A 22,911-nucleotide genomic window follows, 5' to 3' on the forward strand; every position below is an offset into this window, starting at 1 on the left:
GGGTCAGAAGCTGAGCGTGGTGCTATTGGTCTGTAAACGCGGCACTGAGAGGCTTTGGCAGGACTGCTGTGAGGTCCAGGCAAGCCTGGTCACAGAATGAGACCCGGTCTCCAGATACCAAAGCAGAACACTTGGTAAGAACATCCTTACTTCATCACAGCTTCTATTAAACAAAGATCCCTCAAACATCCTAACCGTCTCCATTCTATTACTTTGAGAAAAAACATTAAATTCAAAGAGTCTCTTGTAAAAACGTTAATATGCGTTAAGATTTTCCTAATTACCAATACAAATATCACAGAGGAAAATAATTTCCAATTTCTTCCTTCCTGTTTTGAATTTAGTTCTGAGAAAAATGTCAAAGACCTAGAATTTTTAAAATGAGTTTTTATAAACAACATATTCAAAGACTTTTAACCGACTACATAAAAAATCCTACCCTTTAAGAAAAATATACAGATTTGGTAAGAGTTTAAATTCTCAGAGATTGAAGCCTGGTGCCAAGCCTTTTAGCTTTCTACTGCTTCAATCCCAAAGGACCAGTGGATAGCAATTTAGTACACAAGACTCCACTATGTTGTATAGGTCCTTTCTTCCCGGGTCAGACCGCTTTATTCTGCTTCATTAACCCCTTCTTTGCTCCTTGATGGATCTTGGAATCCAGTTTCCCTGTAAGAGAAAAAAGAAGTCTCACTCATTATTTATTTTTATATTTGCATTGCAAATCTTTCCTGGCCTCCTAGGTCTTCTGGTTACTGTGTTCCTGTCACATTCAATTATCTTGCTTCAGGAAACTAGACACTTCCAAACTTAAGAGTTTTATTTTCTAAGAAGTGGGAATACTGTAGACATAGATACACACACACACATACACACACACACACAGAGAGACACATTTATCTAAAAATTTTAGTAGGTAATATTTCTAATTTTGTAGGTTATGATGTCTGATACAAGATAATATTTCTAAAGATCACAGATCTATAGATAAACAGAAAACGAGAAAGCATAGGGGCATGCCATAGAGAAATGCACTTCACAGTGGAGGAGGCCCATCCCACTGACCTGTTTAACTTGCAGAGTAAAAGCAGGAGCCTCCCTCACAGTGGGAAACGCAGCTCAACTCACCCTTTTGTGGTCTCATTCTTAACAGGGGGAGTGCCCTGAAGCAGTGGATAGAGTCCACATCAATGCTTTCCTGACTAAGGGGGAGGGAGGGTAAAGGTCATAGATTACATAGCTCTTCTGAGTGTTAAACTCAGGAAGCATGCAACCTCAGTGCTGTTAGATTTATGCAGTCAGCTGTGTTCTGGAAGCAGACGCAGGAGGGTCCTGTATGTTCAAGAGCAGGTCAGTCTACACATAAGGCATCTGCTTCAAAAAACCAAACCAACTAAACAAACAAAAAACAAAATAAAGCCCCCTTCATGTCTCAAGTGATCCAAATGAGAAACCCTCCCATGATATGATCTTGGAACTGACTCCCTGATTTACCAGGCTGCAGCTTATTACTTCAGTGCTAGTGGTCTTTGAAAGTATCTATTTCATGAAGAAAAAATTTAAAGTTCCTGTTTGTTTAGTCTGAGAAAAAAACTTACAAATTTATTTTTTCCCACAAAAAGCCTTGCTGAAGTCAGCAGTGCCGATGACAATGCTAATACAGAAAGCACAGAGAGCCCGGGTACCGTAGCCTGGTGCGCTGTGAGCATGCACCCAGCCCAGCACTGCCACTCAGAAGTTGCTTCTTTTCACTTGTTGAGCAATCTGACATAATGAACTCTCACTAGAAGCTGGTTAATACCTGTATGAACCAGACAAGTCATTCAGCCTCTCTGGATTTCAATGGCCTCATTTGTCCAATTAAGATAAGAATTCCAGTTCTAATGGCTACACAAGGAAGGGGCCTGGGAGAAAACCAGCCTCAGCCCTGCACATCTCCTTTAGGCTTGTTTCCCTAGTTTTTCAGGGCTGCACCTGCTTCTAGAACAGCAGTACACCTTTTTCTGTGCTACCCAAATGCTATCCATAATGTCACAACACTGTTGATTTTAATTTGGGCTTTAGAATTCGGGCATTCCCAGTGATTTAGTTCTTTCATCCCATAGGCCGCTTATTTGGGCATGTGAGTGTGACAGCAAGCTGGCAAAAAGCCCTATCTCAAGACAGATTTTCTTTTGTCTCCCTCACAACACTGAAGTGACTGTCAATTGGTAGGTGGTCAATAAACACTTTCATCAAATAAATTAAACAGGAGATAGAAACAGAAGGGCCAGTTCAAGGCTAGACTCGGCTCCACCGTGAATTAAAGGCCAACGGGATCAGAGGAGATCTTGTGTCAAAAACAAAACAAACAAGCACAAAAAACAAACAGAAAAAGGCAACTCATACAAATTTTAAATCCTTATTATAACAGGACCTCTAAGTAACACAAAGCAGCAGATCAAAGGTGGTGGTACTGAGTGAGGCTGGGGTGACAACCAAGTCTTCTTCCAGTTTTTAGGACATGCTATATGAGAATTTGGGATCTACTGAAGACTCCAGATATCCAGTTCTCAGTATTGCCTTGGGTTTCTCTATTTTAGGCTTATTCCTCAGATTTCCTCTAGCTATGTAAGGATGAGGATGTCACCTATCCATCTCTACTCCTCAATTTATTCTCAATTAATAGAAGAAAACAGACTACACACTGCTAATGACCCTTTTCAGTGCCATGATATTGTGTCCTAAAAAATAAATTGGAAATTTGTTCCTGAGGCAATCAGATAAAGTAAAAGGAACAGAAAAACATCCAGAAAGATGAGTAAAATACAATTTGTGAGTTGATGTGCTGTTTCCCACCTGCAACTGTAACTCTCTAGTGCAGCACAAGTCAGCCTGGACCACACAGTAAGACTCTAGAGATTCTAGCTCAAAAATTGCAAACCCAGGGGCTGGAGAGATGGCTCACTGGTTAGGAGCGCTGGCTGCTCTTCCAGAGGACCCAGGTTCAATTCCCAGAATCCACATGGCAGCTCACAACTGTCTGTGACTCCAGTTCCAGGGGATCTGATGCCCTCGCACAGACATATATATACATGTAGCCAAAACACCAATGCACACAAAATAAAAATAAATAAATCTTAAAAGAGCCGGGCGGTGGTGGCGCACGCCTTTAATCCCAGCACTTGGGAGGCAGAGGCAGGCGGATTTCTGAGTTCGAGGCCAGCCTGGTCTACAGAATGAGTTCCAGGACAGCCAGGGCTACACAGAGAAACCCTGTCTCGAAAAACAAAAACAAACAAACAAACAAAACCAAAATAAATCTTAAAAAATAAAACAAACAACAACAACAGAAATCCAAACAGCCATTCCACCCTGAACCCTCCTAGTTTGATCTTGGAAGCTAAGCAGGGTCAGGCCTGGTTGGTGCTCGGCTGGGAAACACCTGAGAATACCCGGCGCTGTAGACTTAAACTAATTAATTAATAAATTAAATCCAAACCCTCAAAACTTTCCTAAACCTGATTACTCAGCCAGAAAATCAAAAGGAGGGGGAGAAACCTATGAATTCATAGTTACTGAGATCATTGCTAACATGTGCTTTCTAGACCAGGTACACTAAGTCATTTAATCAACTAAGTAAAATAATAATTGCTCTGTATCTGTGGAGCTCTGTCTCCGGAATCCTCACATATATCAAACCCCATAGGTGTTGTGAGTCCCTTATATGAAATGGTATGAGGCTTACATGCATTCTACATCTTCTTCTATAAATTAAAGTCTCTATAGATTGTTATACTTAATACAATAGAATGAAATGCTTTGTGAATAAGTTTTTTAAAGACCCACTTTTATTTTATGTGAATGTTTTTGCCTGTGTGTGTGTATATATATATATATATATACCACATGTGTGTTTGGTGTGCACAGAGTCCAGAGGAAGTGTCAGCTCCCTTGGAAGTGGAGTTAGAGCTTTGAGCTGTCGTATGGTGCTGGGAATGGACCTCTGTCCTCCACAAGAACTCTTAACTCAGCCAGGTGTGTTGTCACAAGCCTTTAATCTCAGTACTTGGGAGGTATTAAAGAAAGCAGACTAGTGTCAGCAATCTGTGGACTCTTAAAAACCCACCACCTCTTCATATCTGTAACATCTAACCACATGACTATTAACAGCAGCAACTCTTAAGCCAACTGGGTTGACTGAGCAAAGAGCTCAGCGTCTTACAGAAGAGGCAGACAGTAGGGCTACCTTAAAGCTTATCTTTTATCTTACAGTGTTTATATGTATGTACATATGTATGTTCTATGTATGTATATATGTATGTATAGTGTGTATATGATCATCCATGACATTGTAATACTGTGTACATGTAATCAGGGGACATCTTGCAGGACTCAATTCTTTCCTTCTACCAAACAGAGCAGGAACCTGAGTTTCAGGCTTGTCAGTGGCACCCTTACCAGCGGCGACACCTCTATGTCCTGGAGCCTCATCTTTCTAAGATGTGGATTCTAATCTTGGCATTATGGAGGTACAGGTAGGGGGACTGGAGTTCAAGGTCATCCTCAGCTATGCAGGGAGTTTACGATCAGCCTGGGCTACCTAAGACTGTCACAAAGACTTGGGGCTCATACAGTGAACATATAGCACATTCTTTTCACAGAGTAGTAATAATGTTCAGTTTTTTGGGTTTCTCCAATATTTTAACATTTAATACCTAAAGCATTTCAGTACTCAACCACATCTATACTCTCAACACTTAAGAGAGTGAGGCAGGAGAATTGCTGTAAGTTCTATGCTAGTCTGGGCTACATAGTGAAACTCTGTCTCAAACATATCAGATCATATGAAACAGATGAGGAAGTGTTACTCATGATTCCTGTAACTCTCAGATTTTCATGTGTTTTGTAAGATAAATGCAGTAATTTTTTTTAAATTTGGGGTTGGAGAGATGGCTCAGTGGTTAAGAGCATTGGCTGCTCTTATAGAGGATGGGGTCCAATTCTCAGCACCCACATGACAACTCACAGCCATCTGTAACTTGAGCTCCAGGGGATGTGACACCCTCACACAGTCACACAGGCAAAACAGCAATGCACATAAAATAGACTCGGGGCGGCCAGCATACCAGGTTCAAAGCTTTTGTCCATACTGGGGACTACAATGACCACACTGGTCTTGGTGTTGAGTGCTCCAAGGAGGTAGCCACTGCCATCCGAGGGGCCATCATCTTGGCCAAGCTCTCCATCGTCCCTGTGCAAAGAGGCGACTGGAGGAACAAGATTGGCAAGCCCCACGCTGTTCCACGCAAGGTGACAGGCCGATGTGGCTCTGTGTTAGTGCGTCTCATCCCCACCCCCAGACGCACTGCATTGTCTCTGCTCCTGTGCCCAAGAAGCTACTGATGATGGCTGGTGTTGATGACTGTTATGCTTCAGCCAGGGGCTGTACTGCCATCCTGGGCAACTTGCCATCTCCAAGACTTACAGCTACCTGACCTCTAGAAAAAGACTGTTCTCCTTATCAGGAATTTACTGATCATCTTGTGAAAACCAACACCAGAGTCTCTGTTCAAGGACCCAGGCTCCAGCTGTGGCCACGTATCACATAAGGATTTTTATATAAGAAAAATAGCCGGGCAGTGGTGGAGCACACCTTTAGTCCCAGCACTTGGGAGGCAGAGGCAGGCGAATTTCTGAGTTCGAGGCCAGCCTGGTCTACAGAGTGAGTTCCAGGACAGCCAGGGCTACACAGAGAAACCCTGTCTCAAAAAACCAATAAATAAATAAATAAATAAATAAATTTAATTAGATCTGTTTAAAATGGTACTAGAGAAATGGCTCAATAGTCAAGAGCACTGGCTGCTCTACCAGAGGTCCTGAGTTCAATTCCCAGCAACCACATGGTGACTCACAACCATCTGTAATGGGATCCGGTGCCCTCTTCTGATGTGTCTGAAGACAGCTACAGTGTACTCATATACATAAAATAAATCTTTTTTTTTTTGTTTGTGTTGTTGTTGTTTTCAAGACTGGGTTTCTCTGTGTAGCCCTGGCTGTCCTGGAACTCACTCTGTAGACCAGGCTGGCCTCGAACTCAGAAATTCGCCTGCCTCTGCCTCCCAAGTGCTGGGATTAAAGGTGTGCGCCACCACTGCCCAGCTAAAATAAATCTTTAAAAAATAAATAAATAAATAAATCTTAAAGAAAAATAAATAAATACATCTTAAAAAAATTAAATAAAATGAAAATATTGAGACAGGAGCTCACGGACCTCAGACTGGCCTTCCAGAGTTTTCCGAGACAAGGCTTGATTGTAGCAGCACAGGAGCCCTGCAAATCCCTATGTAGTGCGATAACCACGAACTTCTGATAACTTCTACCCTCCTAAGTGCTGGGATTACTGACACCCAGTTAACAATTAGCCATTTGTTATAGTGTTTTGTTTTGAGTTTCATTTATATAGTACAAGCTAGCTTCAGACTCATAATCCTCCTGCCGCAGCCTCCCAAATGCTGAATTACAGACATGCAGTATCATGCATAGTTCACTGATAAGTGACACTGAATGTGATGGGGTCCTACGTGGAGTTTAGAGCGGTTTGCTGTCATGCCAGGAATTGTACGCCCAGGTGGACTTTGGAAAAGCCATACTATAACACATATATCATCACTGCTACTGATACGCAGAATTTTCCCAACACCAAGGAGGACACTGAACACAAAAGATGGCACTGGAGATCATCAAAGATGATGACTTACAGATTTTAGGATTTCCTTTAATAGGGAATTTCACAACCATTTCCTGGGGATTTTTGCAGATGAAAACAAATGAAGAGTCAGACTCTTGACTGATGTCCGGGAACTAAAAAAAAGAAAAAAAAAAAAAAAATTCAGGTTAGTTGGAACAAATCTGTCATTTTAAAAAGATCAAGGATCAGCCCAGACTTACCTCAACCCTGATAACAACACTCTCCAGTTCACAGACAAGGAGGAGTGTGCTCAACAAACAAGAACAGAACTCCACCTTCCTGCAGCTCTGTAATACATGCTCTCGGTAATACATGCTATCTCTGGCTGTCTACAGTAGAATCAGCTTCATAAACAAAGGATGCTTGACATTTCTCAAAGAGAATGAGAACCGATTATTCTCTTAACACAAGCGGTCATGAGAGTCTCAGCTCCCTGGAATGTTGGGCAGTGCCCTAGGTTCAGCTCAGTGGAAGCTCTGGAAGACTTACAGAAATTAAAGCATTTATGGAAATTATGTCAGAAACAGTACACACAACCCTGCTCTCACTAAGGGGAAGGAAGATGATTTATTCTGAAAGCTCTGAGCATGAAGAGGCTGCTCATCTGGGAGCATCCCAGACCTGCTTACGAGAAAGGTAAGTGATAGAACTTTCTGAAAAAAGCCACAAAACATTTTCTTGGATACTTAAGAGTGGTATATTTTTAAAATTTTTTTATGCAAAAGCATACATGTAACCTAAAGTAAGACTCTGCTAGCTACATAATGACAGGTCAGGAAACTTTATGGGTTGGAAGAATGTTCTCTAGCAATGCCCAAATGATCCGATGTTTCATTATTTCGTATCTTAGGATGTCTAACATGTAGCATGTTTGATAGTGACTGACAGGCATCTCAGTCACACTTAATTACCACAAAAGCTCTTTTCCCAGTAACGACTATGAAAAACAGAACTTTATTTATTTCCTTAGTCACCTTCTAGGATCTACCCTCTCAGAATCTGAAGGTATTAAAAACAAAACAAGAGCCGAGAGTCTTGCTGGGCACGGCAACTCATGCCTGTAGTCTAACAGCTGGGAATGCAGGTAAGAGGGTGATGCACAAGGCCAGCCTGGGCTACAGAGGAAGTGTGAGGCCAGTCTATGCTACACATCACAAAAACCAGGGCTGAAGAAGTCTTGGCACAAGTCTTTAATCCCAGCACTCAGAAGGCAGAGACAAGCTGGTCTCTGAGTTCGCGGCCGACGTGGTCTACGTACAGAGCTCTAGGGCAGCTGGAACTACACAGTGAGACTGTCTCAACAAAGCAAAGCAAGATAAATCCTAACACTCCAAATTAGACAGAGAAAAAATAATTTAAAAAGTTAGACTATTTAAATTTGTCTATAACTAATAATAGAAGCGTAAATAAATTCATTTACTGACCACACTGGTGAACATAAGTGATGCTGTGGGAAAAACAAAGGGGACTCTTGGTCCTGTGCATCCGTCATGGCTCTCAGTGAGGCAGATGTGGCATGTATTCTTAGAAAACATAAACTCAGTATCAAGTGTCAGCCACAAATAACATACTCATGAACAAAGTGAAAATACTCTCAGTAGGGCAGCCGGGGGGATGGATCAGTGGGCGCACTGAGCTCCAGGTTCCAAGAGGAACTGAAGAAGACTGCCAATGCGTGTCGGCCAAGGGACAAGGTCTGTGAGCTGGTTCAGGGCAGGGGCTCTCTTGTTGTTTCTGTTGCTGAGCTGCATTCGACTTTTTATACCACATGGAACTCAGGTGACCATGACTGTGTTGCAAGCCTCTACCCTATGTTTGTTACTTCGAGACGCGGTCTCTCTACATAGCCCTGGCTGTTCTGGCACTCACTATGTAGACCAGGTTGGCCTCCAACTCACAGAAGTCCAGCTGCCTCTGGAGGCTGGGATTAAAGACGCACTCCTCCACACCCAGCTGTGGCTGGTCTGCTGTACAATTATCCCTGTAAAGGTCACTGACGACCTCCACGTTGCTAAATTAAATGATCAGTTCTCGGGTTTCATCTTAATTATGCTATCCTGGAGAATTTGACAGGCTGTCCCTGCCTCTCCAGTAAATGGTGGGATTAAATTAGGGATGTGCTATCACACCTGGCTAACCCATTTATTTAGCATATATATTTTTATGGTGTTAGGGATCAAATCCAAAGCTCCCCATATGGTAACCAAATGCTCTAGCACTGAGCGGCTTTCCTTGCCTGACAGATTTTTCTATTGCTCTTAAACATGGTCCCCATTTGACTTTTAGAGTATTATTTTCTTTCTAGTTTTCCTACTTTATTGACTGTTTTTCATCTTCCAGCCTTAGCTGCATTTTAAATCTTGTTGCTCTCCTTCAGTGTGAGTAACAGAAATCTATCTGTAAAGATTTTCCAAGGTCCTGGAAATGCAAATCAAAACACGAGGAAGATGGCTCAGCAGGCACCTGATGCTCACCCTGATGCCCTGAGTTTGAACACACACAGTACTAGAGGGGCACTCCAGAGAAAGTGCTCTCTGACTTCCAAGCATGCACTGTGACACATGCCCCACCACATTCCCATGCACAAAGAATGAATATATGTCTACACACACACACACACACCCCATCACAATGAGATACCATTTCACACTAAGATGGCTTGGCCTACATGTGACAAATGCATGAATTGGAAGGTGGCAAAGGTCTGAGGGGCCAGGTCCCTTCTGCGTTGCTGATGTAAATGTAAGTACACAGCCACAGTGGAGACGGTTTGAAGGCTCCTCCAGAGGCTCTGCAGAGTTATTATCCCAGCCACAGAAAGAAAGGAGATGAAAAGAATCTCAAATGGGTGTCTGCACACTGACGTTCTAAGCAACACCAACAATGCTGTCACAGCTGAATACAAAAGAATCGCTCTTGCCTTCTTGCTCTCGCTCTGTCCTCTGTCCCACTCTCCCTCTCTCTGCCTTCCTGTCTCTACTAGCCTGATAACTCCCCTCCCCAGGCCCTGAATATACAAGAAGAAGGAGGAAGAGGAGGAGGAGGAGAAGTAGAGTCTACGTCCATTAGAGTGTTTTCCAGGCTGAGAAAGACAGGAAATGCTAAGACATTCTACACGACTTAGATGCTTGTGTGTGCAAGCATACGTGGTGGAAGGAAGGAAGGAAGGAAGGAGGGAGGGAGAGGATGGAGAGATAGGACCTAAGTTTGACTCCCAGCACCAAGGCAGCACACAACCGCCTGTAACTCCGTATCCAACGTCCTCTTTTGACTTTCACGGCTCCTGTACATAGGTAGCGCACATACATACACTCAAAATTTTACAAAGAAACATTAATTTTAAAAAATGAAAATAAGTATCTGGGCGTAGTTTAATTCTACCACTAGGAAGGCAGGTGGATCTCTGTGAGTTTGAAGCTAGGACAGCGAGAGCTACATAGTGAGACCCTGTCTCAAAAAACAAACACTCCCCCGACAACAAAAAAAGTAAAACAGTGGTTATACTAGGGACTGAGAGGGGAGGGGCACAAGTGATGATTTAGCAGGTTGGAGCGGGTTGGTGGTCCTAACCACCTAACGCTCGGCAGCGACACTAACCACACTCCATTAGGAACATATTTAATGTCACTGAACCATAACACATAAAGGTGCTTAAAATGGAAAAGTATATCTTTTTTGGGGGGTGGGGTTCCAGACAGGGTTTCTCTGTGTAGCCCTGGCTGTCCTGGAACTCACTCTGTAGACCAGGCTGGCCTCAAACTCAAAACTCTACCTCTGCTTCTCAAGTGCTGGGACTAAAGGCGTGCGCCACCACTGCCCAGCGTGTAAAAGTCTATCTTATATAAGGTTTATCACAATAAAAATAAAAGTTTAACGATTAAGGTTAGGTGCTAGAGAGCTTGGTTTGGTTAGGGGCTAAGGGTACCTCCTGCTCTTTCAGAGGACTAGAATCTGTTTCCAGCACCAGTATCAGGCAGCTCAACTGCCTGCAGCTCCAGCTCCAGGGGATCTGATGCCCCTTCTGGCCTCTATGGCACCTGCACACACATGACATGCTCACACACACACATACATTTAAAAAATATTTCTCTGGTTCTGTGAAATTCAACAACTCAAGCAAGCGATAGGATGAATACTTAAACACAATCCAAAGAAAGACACACTAATTTGATATTTGTGTGCTGAGAAATGATGGTAGAAAAACAAGATTTTTATTTTTTATAACTAAAGTGTTTCTAAAACAGAAAAGCCACTTCGTATGGATAGTAAGAACACTGCAATTCAGAAGAGAGCAGTCTGGGGTCTGAGTCAGGAAGATCCAGACAGCACTGGTCAGCCTTGTGTAGTGTGACAAGCAAACCATGTACCAAGGCTAAGGTGAACGTATTTGATACAACCATGGATGAGGTCTGCCAGAAACAGCCACATTCATGTGAATTTGAATTAATTTTTGGCATTTCTATGTTCAGAAACCTTTTATATTGCTAAATGTCTCTAAAACACACATTTACTTTCATAGTCCCAAAAGGAGGGGCTGTGACCCACTCGTCAGAAGTTGAGTTTGCCTCTGTACCTGGCTTCCTAGAACATTTTAAAGCCGTTTTTCATGGCTTCATCTTGTTCTTCCTTCAGGACTTTGTTCAAATGTCAATTCTGACATAAATCTCTCCTGACCCCACTATTTAAAAATCAGCCGTAGAGTGTTTGTCAAGTATGTACAAGGTTCTAGTTCAAAAACCAGCACCAACAAAAATAAATAATTAAAACAAAAGGAAATCACAGCACCAATTACCCTATAAATTTAGCACTTTGAAACTCTTTCCTACCTTATCTTTTCCCATAGTACTTACCATGATCTGATAACATATAAATTATTCATATTTTTTGTTTCCCTTTACTAAGATGAAAGCTTCAAAAGGGCAGACATTTCCACACCCACCCCTGGAGGGCGAGGGGATGGCTCAGCCTAAGAGCATTTGCTGTGAGAGAAACGGCTCCAGTGGAGATGCCTCAGAGAACAAGGAGATTGATGGAGGGAGACACCAGATGTCCTCTCCCCTTCCCTCTGCTAGGACCAGACACAACATATATTAGGCAACCGATGAATAGTTGTTGAATGCTGTTGGTACCTCCCCAGTAGCTGGGATCATGGGCCCTTTACCACAACTTCCACCGACCTTGAGAGTTCACAAGAAGCAAAGGCGGAACAAAGCAGCCACAGGAGGAGGCCGATCCATTAGGAGAGATTCTGACCCTCATCACATACACTAACGAGAAGTCCATTCGGATAAGCCTTGTATCTCCCAAGAACAAAACCCTTGCCCTTGAGGTCTGGACACTAAGGACCGCACTACACACTAAGGGGAAGTGAGTTGGCCCTGGTCATGCGGACTCTAACCTCAGCTACTGGGAAGGCTGAGGCAGACAAGCACAAGTTCGAGGCCTGCCTGGGTTACAGAGAGAGTTCAAAGGGAGCCTGGGCAATTTACTGAGACTATTAAAATAAAAAAGTATAAGCAAATCTGGGGACATAGCTCACAAGGTGACTGATCAGCACGCACAGTGCCCTTGGTTCAATGCTCAACACTGTGGAGGGAAAAAAGTGAGGGCTTTGTGTCTTTGCAGCAAATGCAGCAGGCTCAGCGAGAATCAATTATCAAGGGTAATGAAGAACACAAGCTCTAATGTCACATCCAGTTAGACGCTGAGCTAAGGGCCACTGATCGAGCATAATAAACAGGGCAGGAAATGTGAGCCTTATAATCAAGGAACAATCCAAATTTGGCCAAAGACTCTGGCAGGTGCTTTTGTTTTGGTCTGTAGAGACTTCTCTCACCAGTTCCAGCCTGAGGAGCGGTGGAGGAGCCTGCCTCTCTTTCATGCCTCATAACTTTCATAGATGTCTAACATAACAGGTAATTAACTGCCAAAAAGCTATTTCTTCTCCTCTCAGGGGAAACTGTTCACCAGTTATTTAGAAAACATTTCTCCTGTCATTTTCATAACAGAGAGGAACAAGGTTGGCACCTTGTGGCAACTACCACTGATTTAGAGCCAAAGAAAAACTTCTGCCCAACTCAGCAAGGCCCCACTTCGTCCTTGTGTTAAAATGATGAGTAACTCCTTAGTTACGTCACTTTTCCCAACAGATCCCAGTGACTGTACACACACACTGTAGTGTACGTGTACACTGCATGCACAGCTTGGTCTTCATGTGGGTCCCCCAACAACTGGAGCAGGAGCTGTCCCTGAGTCTGTTGTCTGCTCCTGGATCCCATTCTGCTAACTGGGAGAGGATGCACCTTGTCCTACAGCGACTTGATGAGCCAAGGTGGGGTGATACCCAGGGGTCTCGCCCTTCTCAAGGGAGAAGGGGAGGGAGGAATGGAGGAAGAGCTGTGTACAGGATAATACAGGAATCAGGCTCTGAAATCCAGTTAGCCTAAACTGACTCCACGACTGAGGTAAGGATGCACAGAAAGACAGGTGTCCGATGTAAAGATGGCAGCCACAGCACAGTGGCTACAAGCAAGATTGCTTGTCCGCTTGTTTTTGTTTTCTCTGTGTAGTCCTGGCTGTCGCGGAACACTCTCTATAGACCAGGCTGGCCTCAAACTCAGAGATCCACCTGCCTCTGCCTCCTAGTGCCGGGATGAAAGGCGTGCGTGCAGCTCCACCCAGAAAGATGTATTTTATACGTGTGTATGAAACTATTAAAGAGTAAGGAAGTAATAGTTTTAAAGTCGCTCTCATTTACATGTTCCTTCAAAGTGGCTGGCGATCCTAAACTTCTAGAGGCTAACACAGAAACAGCCCGAGCGACCCAGCAAAGCCAGGCACGGGACCCAGCGCCTGCAATCCCAACATTACAAAGTAGAAGCAGGAGGGTAAGAAGTTCAGGGTAGCACCGGCTAAACAGCAAGTCTGAGGCCAGCAGACCTACAGGAGGCCATCCCAGCCCCCACCCCGTCCCCACAATCAAACCAACCAACTGGCCTGACATCCTGAGGGATGGAACGTTGCCTTAGACTGTGTCTCAGTCTTCACCCCAGCGCTTGTTATTTGTCAGTTAACACTTAATTCTCGTCTCTTTTTGCTTCATTAGTACTTACTGAATATATGGTTATATAATAAAATATGAGGAAAAAATTGTCACTTAGGTAGCACAGAAGACTAGATGAAAAACCAAGATGTCTTGAACAGATTGCCAGAAAGTGAGGCCGCAAGTCCTAGGTCGAGCAGGTCGCATCTCCTAAGCCTTGGTTTGTTCAGGGTAAAATTAACTTGCCACATCAAACACTTGATTCTACTAACACCAGGCCTACTGTGCTTGTCCCTCCATTGTCCAATTCTGCCACAATTACCATGACCTTACCTCTTCACGTGTCCCTACCCTGGACTACAACAGTCTTTCCACCTTCAGAATCTCTCCAATCCATCTTTCACATTTCCACCAATGAAGTTTTCCTTGGGCAGGGTTCGTATCAAAGCACTCCTCCACAGTTCCCAGCTCGCTGGAGCAGCAGCCCTCCCCGTGCTCCTCCCCCTGGAGCACTGCTGCCATCTGACCGCAACCTGCTTTCCACTCCTGCCTGCGGCTGCTTCCTCTGTACTCACATGCTCTGTCCGACAGATGGGCTGCCGCGTTAGCCACAGACCTCGACTTCCTGCCCATGCCAACTTTGCTTTCATTATCTTCTCTCTTTGGAATGTGCTTTTCTACCAACTAAGGAAGACAATTTCAACAGCAAAATCTCAATCTTATCATCTTTTTTTGCCAACATTATTATAAGTTTTATGTTTCCTCAGCATTGAAAGTAGAGTAATGATACTTAGTTTAGAAGTTTTATTGTTGTTGATTTTTGTTTTATTTTATGTGTATACCTGGTTTGTCTGCAAGTACATCAGTGCACCACTGCATGCAGTGCCCACTGAGGCCAGATATTAGAGCCCCTGCAACAGGAGCTACAGACACTGTGTACTAACACTGTGGGTGCTGGGAACTACACTCAAGTCTTATGGAAGAGCAACCAGTGCTCTTAGCCACAGAGCCAATTCTCCAATATCTTCTTTTGTTTTTGACACAGGATCGTACTGGGTGGCACAGAACTTGCTTTACAGACCTGTATGGCCTTTAACTTACTGAGACCCACCTATTTTTAACTCTCAACTGCTGGGATTAAAAAGTGTGTGTTACTGAGCCGGGCGGTGGTGGCGCAAGCCTTTAATCCCAGCACTTGGGAGGCAGAGGCAGGCGGATTTCTGAGTTCGAGGCCAGCCTGGTCTACAGAGTGAGTGCCAGGACAGCCATGGCTACACAGAGAAACCCTGTCTCACAAAAGCATTACCATGCCTGTTCCAAATCGTCAAAGTGTTTAGAAGACAACAAACACACACATGAGTGTAGCACAGATTTAGTGATTGAGTGTGAGTGTTTACTATTCTTCTTCAAAGTGAATACAAAGATATGAAATCCCTTCTGACTAGAAAGTCCTGAAAGGTAGTCTCTCCTCCCCTCCCCCGCAGACTCTCAGGCCTCCCAATGCTGCCCAGGCTGGAACTTTGCAATCCCCTTGCCTCAGCCTGAGGAATGCTGGCATTATAGACATGTACCACCATGCCCAGCAACTTCGGCGTCTTTAACGTTATCTTGGATGAAGGCTATACTCAGTGGCACAGTGCTCACACAGCGTGCTTACTGGGTTTAAGACAACAACCACAGAAAACACAAAGCACACCTATCTTCACTTCTGATCCTTAACACACCTACAGAGTGGACTCTCAAATATCTGAGGGCAGAGCCTATGGCTGATTTCATCATTTCCTTAGTGTCTGCAACGGTGTCCGACTTATTCTAGGTGCCCAAGTACTTATTGATGGGTGAATAATTACATAAGTCAACATTTACTTACTCTCTCTCTCTTTCTTTCTTTCTTTCTTTCTTTCTTTCTTTCTTTCTTTCTTTCTTTCTTGGGTCTTAGCCCTCAAGGAATCTTAAAAATATTCTGAGGTGTATGTACAGTGAATTTTGCATTAGAATTAACAGACTGACAGGACAGTTTGACTTGTTTTCAAGGCTAGAAGTCAAATAATAAATACTAAATGAGGGCTCTGTCACCAGGTCATACCCTATTCCCTCACAGACTTTATTTTATTCATATATATTTATTCATATGTTGTATATATGAATTATTTTATATATATACACATACATAGATACACACACATTATGTATGTGCACCAGGCTGGTCTCCACCTCACGAGACCCCTTGCTGACTGCTGGGAGTAAAAGCATGCTAGCCTGTGCTCTGATGTTCTTAAAGAAGATGAAGAAGTCATACTCTTCTCTCCAACAGGACTACAACTCTACTCTTGGTGTCAGTTACTAGATGGGGGCCCTGGCAGAATCTTTCTCGCGTACTTCCTTGAAGACAGGATCCAGTCTGTTACAAAAGCCTTAACATCAAATAGACTAATGGTCAGAAAGCTGGCACAAGAGAAATGGATTCTGTTGGGAAGAAATAGAATAACCAATGACCTTGGAGATTTCAGGCAAATCTGAATTTCTTTTGGAAGGCAGGGATATAAATAGCACAAACAACACAGACCTGTAAAAACAAACTCAACTCCAGGGCTGCAAACTTGTTAGGTCTGGAGAACTGCTTACAACCACAGCTGCTAATGGTTATGGATTTGGCAATCAAAATATCTTTGTTAAAAAAAAAAAAAAAAGTTTTAACTGCCTCGCTATTGAGGTTACAAACCACAGCCGTGATGCATTGTTGCAGTCAACGTCCTCCCTGCAGCTCTAGAGGGCTTACATCTGCTGATGGAACAGCAGGGGTTCCTTCAGAGGGAATACAGGAGAAGCTCAGAAAAGATGGCTCTCATCTACCTATCTCCCTGTCAGCATGCAGCCCATTCTCTACGTCTTCTCTGTCTGGGCTCATCCCCTGAAATTAGTGAGAGGAGGGTTGATGGTCTAGTGGATTTTTTTGTTTTGTTTTTTTTTTTTTGTTTTTATTTCTGGCACAAATTAGAACATGCTGGCTAAACTGTCTTTAAAAGATAAAAGACAAGTTCTTAAGCCTGTTTAGCACATACCTTTTTAGACGACACTTACAATGTAATGCACTTGATTTTCTTTTTTTTCTTTTTTCTTTTTTTTTGGGGGGGCTGGTGGTTACAAGACAGGGTTTCTCTGTGTACCCCTGGCTGTCCTGGAACTCCATCTGTAGAAGAGGCTGGCCTCAAACTCAGAGATCTACCTGTCTCTGCTTCCCACGTGCTGGGAGTAAAAGTGCGTACCACCACTGCATGGTGATTATTATGACTATGAAATAAATCTTTCTATTCTTACTCTTTTAAATTTTTATTTTATTTAGGTATTTCATGTGCTATGAGTGCTCTGCACTGTATGCTGCACGCCAGCAGAGGGCGCCAGATCCCACTATAGATGGTTGTGAGCCACCTTGTGGTTGCTGGGGATGGACTCAGGACCTCTGGAAGAGCAGTCAGTGCTCTTAACTCCTGAGCCATCTCTCCAGCCCTCTGTTCTTATTCTATTAAGAGAACTAAATGGTCAATCTAGTATATTTTAATTTATTAAAGGCAGGGCAAAAATGTGAAGTCAGAAATAAATTACCCAGTTTCTTTAGGGAAGGAAAATGTTGGCAACAGAATGTGGAAGAATGTGGCCCAAATCACATAGGAAGTTGGTGTCAGAGGGAAGAAAGGTTGGTAGCTCCACAGTTTCCAAGGAAAATGGACGTCAGCTGGTCGATGAGAACAGATGCTGAGATGCTGAGGACACAGGGCAGAAAAGGTTTTCTGGATGGTTCTTTCTCAATAAACTGACCTTACAGAGGATGCAGGAAAGCCTGGCATGTGCATTCTAAGTTGTGCATGCCAGGACTGCAGCTCTGCTGTAAACAGGCAACGGACATGTGTAGAAAGGGAGAGAGAGTTAAGTGACTCTGGTGGAACATTTGCCCACAGCCCTGGGTTTGATTGCTAATACTACTTCAGGGAGAAAATGTTTAGGAACACTGTACCCTACTCTCTATTTCTCAGAGAGTCTTAATTGATACTTGCATATTAAAGGCTCTGAGAAACTCTATGGTAAACAAATCTGTTTAATCCAAAGATGTTTCCCAGATGTGCACTAATTTTAGGGAACATCTACATGAAATACTTTGTGAAATCCTAGGATAGGAAGATTCCCCCAAAATTCCAAGAATTAGGCTAAGAGTGGTAGAGCACTTGCCTAGAATGAGCAAGGCCCTGGGTTTAATTCACAGTACCACATAGTGAGAATTTTGATTTCTTTAAAAAAAAGAATGTCTTCATTTTAATCCCAGGTGTGGGACACGGAGCTGCTTCAGTCCGTCCACACTAGCTGACGATGTGTTGTATCATGCTCTAGCAGGGGTGTGATTTCACCAGCTGCAGACAGTTTCTGCAATTGTGTGATATTTCTGGGAACTTTACAGAGGGTATATAACTGCTAGGGCCCCCAAGAGGCGTGGTGGGTTGTTGGTTGGTCTTTGTGTGTTAAATATTCATGTGCAAAGAAGAAACAACAAGAAGGAATTAGATATTCTGACAAGCAGAGATCAAACTTGCCCCTAGGAACTAAATGTCTCTAATCAGCAGGAAGTTGTCAACCTTCGATTTTATTCAAGGGTCCTTTCCTCTCTATTCTTTTTTCTCTTATCTAGTGTTAGGTGGTTAAAAGGGTGGAAGAAAAGGGGTGGAGAAGAAAAAAGAACCCACAGAGTAGGAAAAGACTGGCTACAGTACCATAAACCAAACACTGAGATGCTCAATAGTACAGTGATTGCTGCTAAAACATGAGGACCTGAGTTTGAAGCCCTAAAATTCACGTAAATACAAATACAGAAGCACCTGTGATCCCAGATCTTCTATGGGGGTTGCAGTGAGTGGAACAAAAGACAGCTACCATTTTTAAAAGTGACAAGATATGAGCTGTTAAGATGCCTCCAAGGTTGAAAGCACCCTTCCAGAGGTCCTGAGTTTAATTTCTAGCAACTACATGGTGGCTCACCAACATGTATAGTAAGATATGGTGCCCTCTATTGGTATGCAGCAGATGTGCAGACAGAACATTGTACTAAATAAATAAATAAATAAATCTTTAAAAAAAGAAAAGTAACAAGATCCACTGGAATGGAGAGATGGCTCAGTGGCTAAGAGAGCTTCCTGCTCTTCCAGAGGATCAAAGTCTGTCTCCTGCTACTCAGGTAGCTCACAACTGCCTATAACTTAACTCCTAGAAACCCTGACACCTCCAGCTTCATAACTCATGGGTACATGCTACTATGTACACACTTATATATACATAATTGAAAAATATTAAGCCAGGGATTAGTGGTGCATGCTTTTAATCCAAGCCCTGAGGAAAAGGCAGAGAGAGTCAAATGAATACCTGTCAGTTCAAAGCTACAGAGAGTTCCAGACCAGCCAGAGGTACATAGTGAAGCCCTGTTTCAAATAAACACAAGTAAGATTAGTCTAATATCTATTCTGGACATACTCATGTGATACTCTCAAACACAAATAACAATGAAAAGACAAGTTTCTCAATGCTGTCCTCAACAACCTCAACAGAGCAAATCCAAATGCTGACCCGAAGGGACGGTATCCTTGAAAAGACAAGAGTTGTTAATTAGATTTCTAATGAGAGCAACTCTCCTCATACCCCTTAATGCTATATTAAGTATAGTTTTCAGGCCGGGCGGTGGTGGCGCACGCCTTTAGTCCCAGCACTTGGGAGGCAGAGGCCGGCGGATTTCTGAGGTCGAGGCCAGCCTGGTCTACAGAGTGAGTTCCAGGACAGCCAGGGCTACACAGAGAAACCCTGTCTGGAAACAACAAAAAACAAAAAAGAATATAGTTTTCAATGTTATGGTTTGAATTTTAAAAATATCCCTATTGGCTCATGTGCTTGGCCATGTGGTCCCAGCTACTGCTGGGAGGTTGTTGGGGGATGGATGGTGAATAGGGATCACTGAAGGTGGGCCTCCGAAGATCATGGCTCTAACTGTGCTTATTCTTTTTCTGCCTCATGATCTGCTGTGGGAAGCAACAGGTTCAAGTTCCCGCCGCCAAGAACTGGACATTACCTGCCATGCCTTTCCCACAGTGTCCTCTGAAACCATGATCCCAAATTAATCTTCTATCCCTTAAGGTAGCTTCCGTCAGGTATTGTAGCATAGCAAAGAGAAAGGAGCTAGTGTATTTATTTTCCTGGCAGAAAGGAGGAGCATAACAGTTAAACACACTGAGGGTAGAAAGGAAGCCGACTCGGCCCAGAGCAGGGAGATGAAAGGCTCTGCCCTCCCAGGGCTTTGTCTAGGAATAGATTACAGAGTAAGCATAGAACAAAAGACCAGGAGCCAACTAGCCCACTGGAATGCATGCCCCAGACAGAGAAGGAACCAGAAGAGACTGAGGAGGCAACACTGGGAAAAATCACTGACAGTGCTGGATGCTGGTGCATGGCCATATAACTGCAGCTGGGAGGCTGAGGCAGGAGGATCAGATCATCTACAGCTAGGGGTAGACTTTGAGGCCAGCCTATGCTACGAGAGACCCAGTTAAACAAACATGAATGACGGAACAGCATTTGGTAGCACATACTTGGTAATCCCAGTATATGTGACCCTGTCTTGAGAAGAGGAAAAAAAGAAGAAAAACCAAGTAAAATGAAAAAATAGGCCAGGTATGGTGGTAGCCATTTATAATCCCAGCACCTGGGATTTGGATTCCCGGATCTGACGCTGTCTTCTGCCTTCTGTGCTTACTTCCTGTATGTGGTGCACACAGGCAGGGAACACTCATACACATAAAAATAAAAAGAAATAAAATACCCACCTCTAAAAAAACAATCCTAGGCTTGTAAGGTTAAAACAGGAAGACTGCAAGTTCAAGACCACCCTGGGCTATACAGAAACACCTGTATGAAAAATCAAACCCAAAGGCAAAATCAAATGAAACCAAAAACAAACTGATAAAAATATTTAAAAATCTAGGAAGATAAGAACTGTTGGTTAAAATCTGTAAGGGAACCATTGAGGGGGTTGGGAAGCTAAAAACAGTAAATTAAACCATTCAGGAACTGGGCATAATGGCACGACTTTAATCTCAGCACTAGGGAGGCAGAACCAGGTCGATCTCTATGAGTTCAAGGCTGGCTGGGTCTACATAGTGAGTTTCAGGACAGCCAGAGCTACATATTAAGATCTTGTCTTGTAGAAAGAAAGGAAGGAAGGAAGGAAGGAAGGAAGGAAGGAAGGAAGGAAGGAAGGAAGGAAGGAAGGAAGGAAGAGAAAAAACGAGATATTTAGGAGGCTGGGTAGCTCAGAGTTGGAATATTTGACTAGATTGCATGAAGCCCTGGGTTTATCCAGCACAATAAGAAGAAAAAAAAGTCTGGAAAAATAAATTTACTGAGCAAAATTAAATTGCAGTCCATTTTTATGAACAGTAGTAGAAGCCCTAATGCTCAAAGAAAAGGACAACAATACTGTCCGTAAGATTTTTCTCTGCTTCAAGGATGATGGATCTGGCTGTTCTGAACCCAAACACACTCTGCATTTGAGGCACTTGCTACTGAAATTAAAGTTCTTTGGTGCCCTCTACTGTTCAAAAGTATGTTGTGAGTCATGTCAATTTAATGTTTAGAGATTTTAAAAAAATACATATATATGTTCATTTATACACACATACCTCCCAACGTGGCACAGGTCAAACTAAGTTTAAACGCACTGTCTATCAAGTTCAATGGTCTGGAAGAAATGCTTCAGAATAAGCAAAGACAGAGTATCCATGCCCACTATCTAATCAAAACAGTATTTTTGTGTCTTTTCATTTTAAAAAGGCAAACATACTTGTTTTTGCTTGTTTTGTTTTTTGAGAAAGAACCTCACTATGCAGCCCTGGCTGGTCTGGAGCTTTCTATGTAGAACAGGCTGGCCTCTAACAGACAGAGACCTGCCTGCCTCTGCCTCCAGGTATCAAGTTGATGAAGACCTTACACTCCTTTCCTGGACTCTGATAGCAGCTTTTCCCCCGAGAAATGGATGTGTGTGGCTGCTCTATACTGGAAGCCAAGCCATCGCTAAGTACTTCTGTTTTGGACCTAATCCTATTCTTCCTCCATTGACCATTTGTTCAAATATTCCCCTGGAGCAGGAGTAGTGGTTGCATGCCTGAGATCTCAGCACTCAAGAGGCAGAGGCAGGAGGATAACCAAGAATTCAAGGGCTGCACACAAGTCCCAGCTCAGCCTGGAACACGGCTGAAACCGAAACACTGTCCCCTGGAAGGCAGAGGAGGCAGGACTGTGAATTTGAAGCCACACTGGGAGGGGATGTGTGTCAGTCCTTTCTTCTCATGTTTAAATTACTAGCACCTTACTGCCTTCAGTCTGTTATGAGGATCTAGAGCCTGTTAAAACAAAAAGCAAGCATCTGCCTATAAGAACAACTCAACACTCACCTGCTCCTGAAATTGTTTCTGGGACAAGCAATCAATAAGGTCCACACAGCCCAGAAGACAACCTGATGGGTAGTCATTTGGAAACTCCACATCTGAATAGAAAACAAGAAAGGATTGGGTAAATTCCTCCTTGTGATCCTGAAACTCAGAAATCTTTCGATTCTGAACATGTAACATTTCCCATCATCTATTTGTAGAAGCAAGGAAAACAGGGAAGGCTTTATATGATACAACTGCTTGTATTTTAGTGAGAACATAACCAGTGAGTAGCTTAGTTTAAGATCCACATGCTGAACTTGGGGCAGCTTTTACTCTAGAAACCCTCCATTTACCTTCAAGGTTCAACAAGTCTACAAGTTAATTCCAAACAAATCAATTTTAATGTACTCACAACTGGATCAGATTAGAGGTTGGTGGTTGGCTTTAACTCTCAACTCAACACAACATACAGTCATGGAGGAAGGGTCTCAATGAGAAGAAGACCATCAGCATTAGGCTGCCTGTGGGGATGTGTGTGGTTCATAAATTAATTGATGTAGGAGCCCCAGTACTGCAAGCAGCTCTGTTCTACAGAGTCCTGAGGGGTGTGAGAGTGGAGAGATGAGCTGAGGGACAGGCAGTGCAGCACGTGGCTGTCAGGAGCACTTGCTTCAAGCTCC

The 22,911-nt window shown here is 43.3% G+C and overlaps 1 protein-coding gene across 2 annotated transcripts in view; it reads right to left on the bottom strand.

Moving 5' to 3' along the window:
- Positions 1 to 244: 244 nt before the first annotated feature.
- The window catches only part of Trip4 (thyroid hormone receptor interactor 4), a 49,778-nt gene continuing 27,111 nt past the window's right edge, over positions 245 to 22,911 (bottom strand). Inside the window, exons 11-13 of one of the 2 annotated variants that reach the window (XM_076925823.1) lie at positions 22,253 to 22,344; positions 6,741 to 6,843; positions 245 to 669 (exon numbers count right to left, since the gene is read on the bottom strand). In XM_076925823.1, the coding sequence (XP_076781938.1) occupies positions 602 to 669; positions 6,741 to 6,843; positions 22,253 to 22,344 (263 nt within the window). In that variant the 3' untranslated portion in view covers positions 245 to 601. Of the gene's footprint in view, positions 670 to 6,740; positions 6,844 to 20,626; positions 20,709 to 22,252; positions 22,345 to 22,911 lie in introns of those variants that run through there. The other variant, XR_013107672.1, reaches the window with a different exon arrangement.

The sequence above is a fragment of the Arvicanthis niloticus genome, chromosome 26, assembly GCF_011762505.2.
Source record: "Arvicanthis niloticus isolate mArvNil1 chromosome 26, mArvNil1.pat.X, whole genome shotgun sequence".
In the NCBI taxonomy this organism is placed as follows: Eukaryota; Metazoa; Chordata; class Mammalia; order Rodentia; family Muridae; genus Arvicanthis; species Arvicanthis niloticus.